General features: G+C 63.4%; 1 protein-coding gene and 1 non-coding gene across 2 annotated transcripts; both read left to right on the top strand.

The window, feature by feature from the left end:
- Positions 1–950: 950 nt before the first annotated feature.
- On the top strand, positions 951–2,448 carry IL34 (interleukin 34; the record flags this gene model as incomplete). The annotated part of the gene is made up of 4 exons (XM_003209668.4): positions 951–1,144; positions 1,231–1,334; positions 1,857–1,934; positions 2,044–2,448. Coding segments are annotated over exons 1-4 (615 nt in total), but the record flags the coding sequence as incomplete, so codon positions are not given.
- Positions 2,352–2,422, top strand: TRNAG-GCC. The gene has a single exon. It is a non-coding gene; the product is annotated as a tRNA-Gly (tRNA).
- Positions 2,449–2,453: the final 5 nt, after the last annotated feature.

The following is a 2,453-nucleotide window of genomic DNA, read 5'->3' as shown; positions in this document are numbered from 1 at the left end:
GGCGGGGCGAGGAGGAGGGGGATTGGAGGCCGAGGTCCCGCGTGGGGACACTGCACGACCCCCACGTGGGGACAGGGCGCTGCGTGGGGACGTTGCGCATGGAGACGGCACGGCCCCCGCGGGGGGACACTGCGTGGGGACGGGGCATCGCGTGGGCACGCTGTCCAGGGACACGGTGTGGCACCCGTATGGGGATATGGCATAAGGGACCTGGAACAGGGAAGTGGCACAGCCCTCACCTGGGAATGCGACACCGCGTGGGGACACGGCGCTGCCCCCCGCGTGGCATAAAGGCGCGGGATGCTGCGTGGGGAAGTGCTGTGGCCCCCACTTGGTGGAGTGCACTGCGTGGGGGGATGCTGGGGACGTGCCCGTGGGGGGCATGGCACCAAACGCTGCGTGGCGGTGTGACACTGGGGTATGGCACAGGGATACGGCGTGGGGACATGGCACAGCCCCCAAATGGGGACGCTGTAGGGGGACACTGGGAATGGAGACGCTGAGTGGGGGCGAGGCATGGAAACCTGACACAGGACACGGGGACATGGCACAGGGTGCTGCATAGGGACGCTGTATAGGAACGTGGCATGATTTCTGCTTGGGGACATGGCCCAGGGATATGACACATGGGGACCTGGCAGAGGGCACTGCCTGGGGACACAGCCTGGCCCTATCCGGGTGAGGATGTGGTGCAGGGATGTGCCTCTCCTTTGGATGGGGATGCTGTGTGGTCTCTTTGCTTGGGGACGTGGTGTGTCCCCCTTCATCTGACCATGGGGACACCACCCCTCCATTTGTGAGGGACACAGTGCTACCACCATGTGCCCCCACCTGGGGTCCCGGAGGCTGCAGTCAGGGCTCTTCTCCCCCCCAGCTCGCACCCCACACCCAAAAGACCTTGTAGGGAACCGTCCCATTCCCTGTGATATCCCAAGGACATATCACCTCCCCACAGGACAATCCAGCTGTGGCGGCCGGGGAGGGGGCCTGACCCCCCCCTATGGCAGGGGACAGCCGTCGGAGGCCACCGCAGTGCACCATCCCTTATCAGCCCATCCCAAGCACCCAGGAGGCCATCTGCACCCATCAACCATGTAGGTTCCACCGCTGGTCACCATGTACCAGCACTGCGCGGCTGTCCTCTGTGAGTACACATCACTGGGAGGTGGGGGGGACACCCCTGGAGAGGGTGGGCAACGGATGTCCCCATGGGGTGATGCTGCTCCGCAGGTGTCCTGGCCGTGCTGGGGCTGGAGGTGGCTGCGTTGGGGGAATGCGAGCTCGCCCGACTGCTGCAGGACAAGCTGCGGTATGAGATGCGCCTGCAGTACATGGTACGGCCCTGCCCTGCCACCCTGCCATGTGTCCCCAGGCTCCCCGTGCCCAGAATTGGGTGTGCAGTCAGAGCAACTCTCTGGTGACCCTATGGGGTGGCCCCCAAAGCAGGGTGCCCGCTGTGGGCACAGTTGTGGGTACCTTGGTGGCACAGTTGGTGGGACATTGGTGGCACAGTTAGTGGGACACTGGTGGCACAGATATGAGGACCCTGGTGGTGCAGATACAGGGATTCTGTTGGCACAGATACGGGGACTCTGGTGGCATAGATATGGGGACTCTGGTGGCATAGATATGGAGATGCTGGAGGCACTGCTGGAGGAACCCTGGTGGCACTGCTGGTGGGACACTGTTGGCACAGATTTGGGGACTCTGTTGGCACAGATATGGGGACTCTGGTGGCACAGAAGTGGGGACCCTGGTGACAGAGCTGGTGGGACCCTGATGACACAGCTGGTGAGACACTGGTGGCACAGCTCTGGGGACACCGGTGGCCCTCACATTCTTCTCCACCTCTCCAGAAGCACAACTTCCCCATTGACTACACTCTCCGGGTGCAGCACGAGGAGGTGCTGCGGACGGCCAACGTCACCCGCCTGGTGAGCTCATGTCAGGGACACTCAGTGTCAATGGGGGGCAGAGAGGGGAGGTGGGGATCTCCAGCCACCAGGGTCTCACCCACCACCACCACCCCCCTTTCTCCCACAGCGTGATGGAAAGGTGTCAGAGGCATCGCTGCGCTACCTGTGGTTCCACGCCTGTTCCCAGGCAGTGCTGCACATCCTCGAGGTGCTGCCGGAGAAGCACCCGTCCCGTGGGTACACGCAGGAGCTGAGCCAGCTTTTGGATGCCCTGGGCATGGAGTACAGTGGGTACCGGCAGGTAGGGCTGCCCCACTATGGAGGGGATGGTGTGGGCAGAGGGATGTGGGTGGACCTCACCCCTCACAGCCCTGCAGTGAGGGTGACTCCAGATGTGGGGCCGTGGGGCAGCGCTGGGGGGGAGCTCCACATCTGGCATTGGTGGTTCAGTGGTAGAATTCTCGCCTGCCACGCGGGAGGCCCGGGTTCGATTCCCGGCCAATGCAATGTTGTAAACCTTTTGCACCCTTTTTTCTT

This window comes from Meleagris gallopavo, unplaced genomic scaffold (genome assembly GCF_000146605.3).
Source record: "Meleagris gallopavo isolate NT-WF06-2002-E0010 breed Aviagen turkey brand Nicholas breeding stock unplaced genomic scaffold, Turkey_5.1 ChrUn_random_7180001879937, whole genome shotgun sequence".
In the NCBI taxonomy this organism is placed as follows: Eukaryota; Metazoa; Chordata; class Aves; order Galliformes; family Phasianidae; genus Meleagris; species Meleagris gallopavo.
The sequence above is the reverse complement of the archived record's forward strand: the minus strand, read 5'-3'. Positions and strand labels throughout refer to the sequence as shown.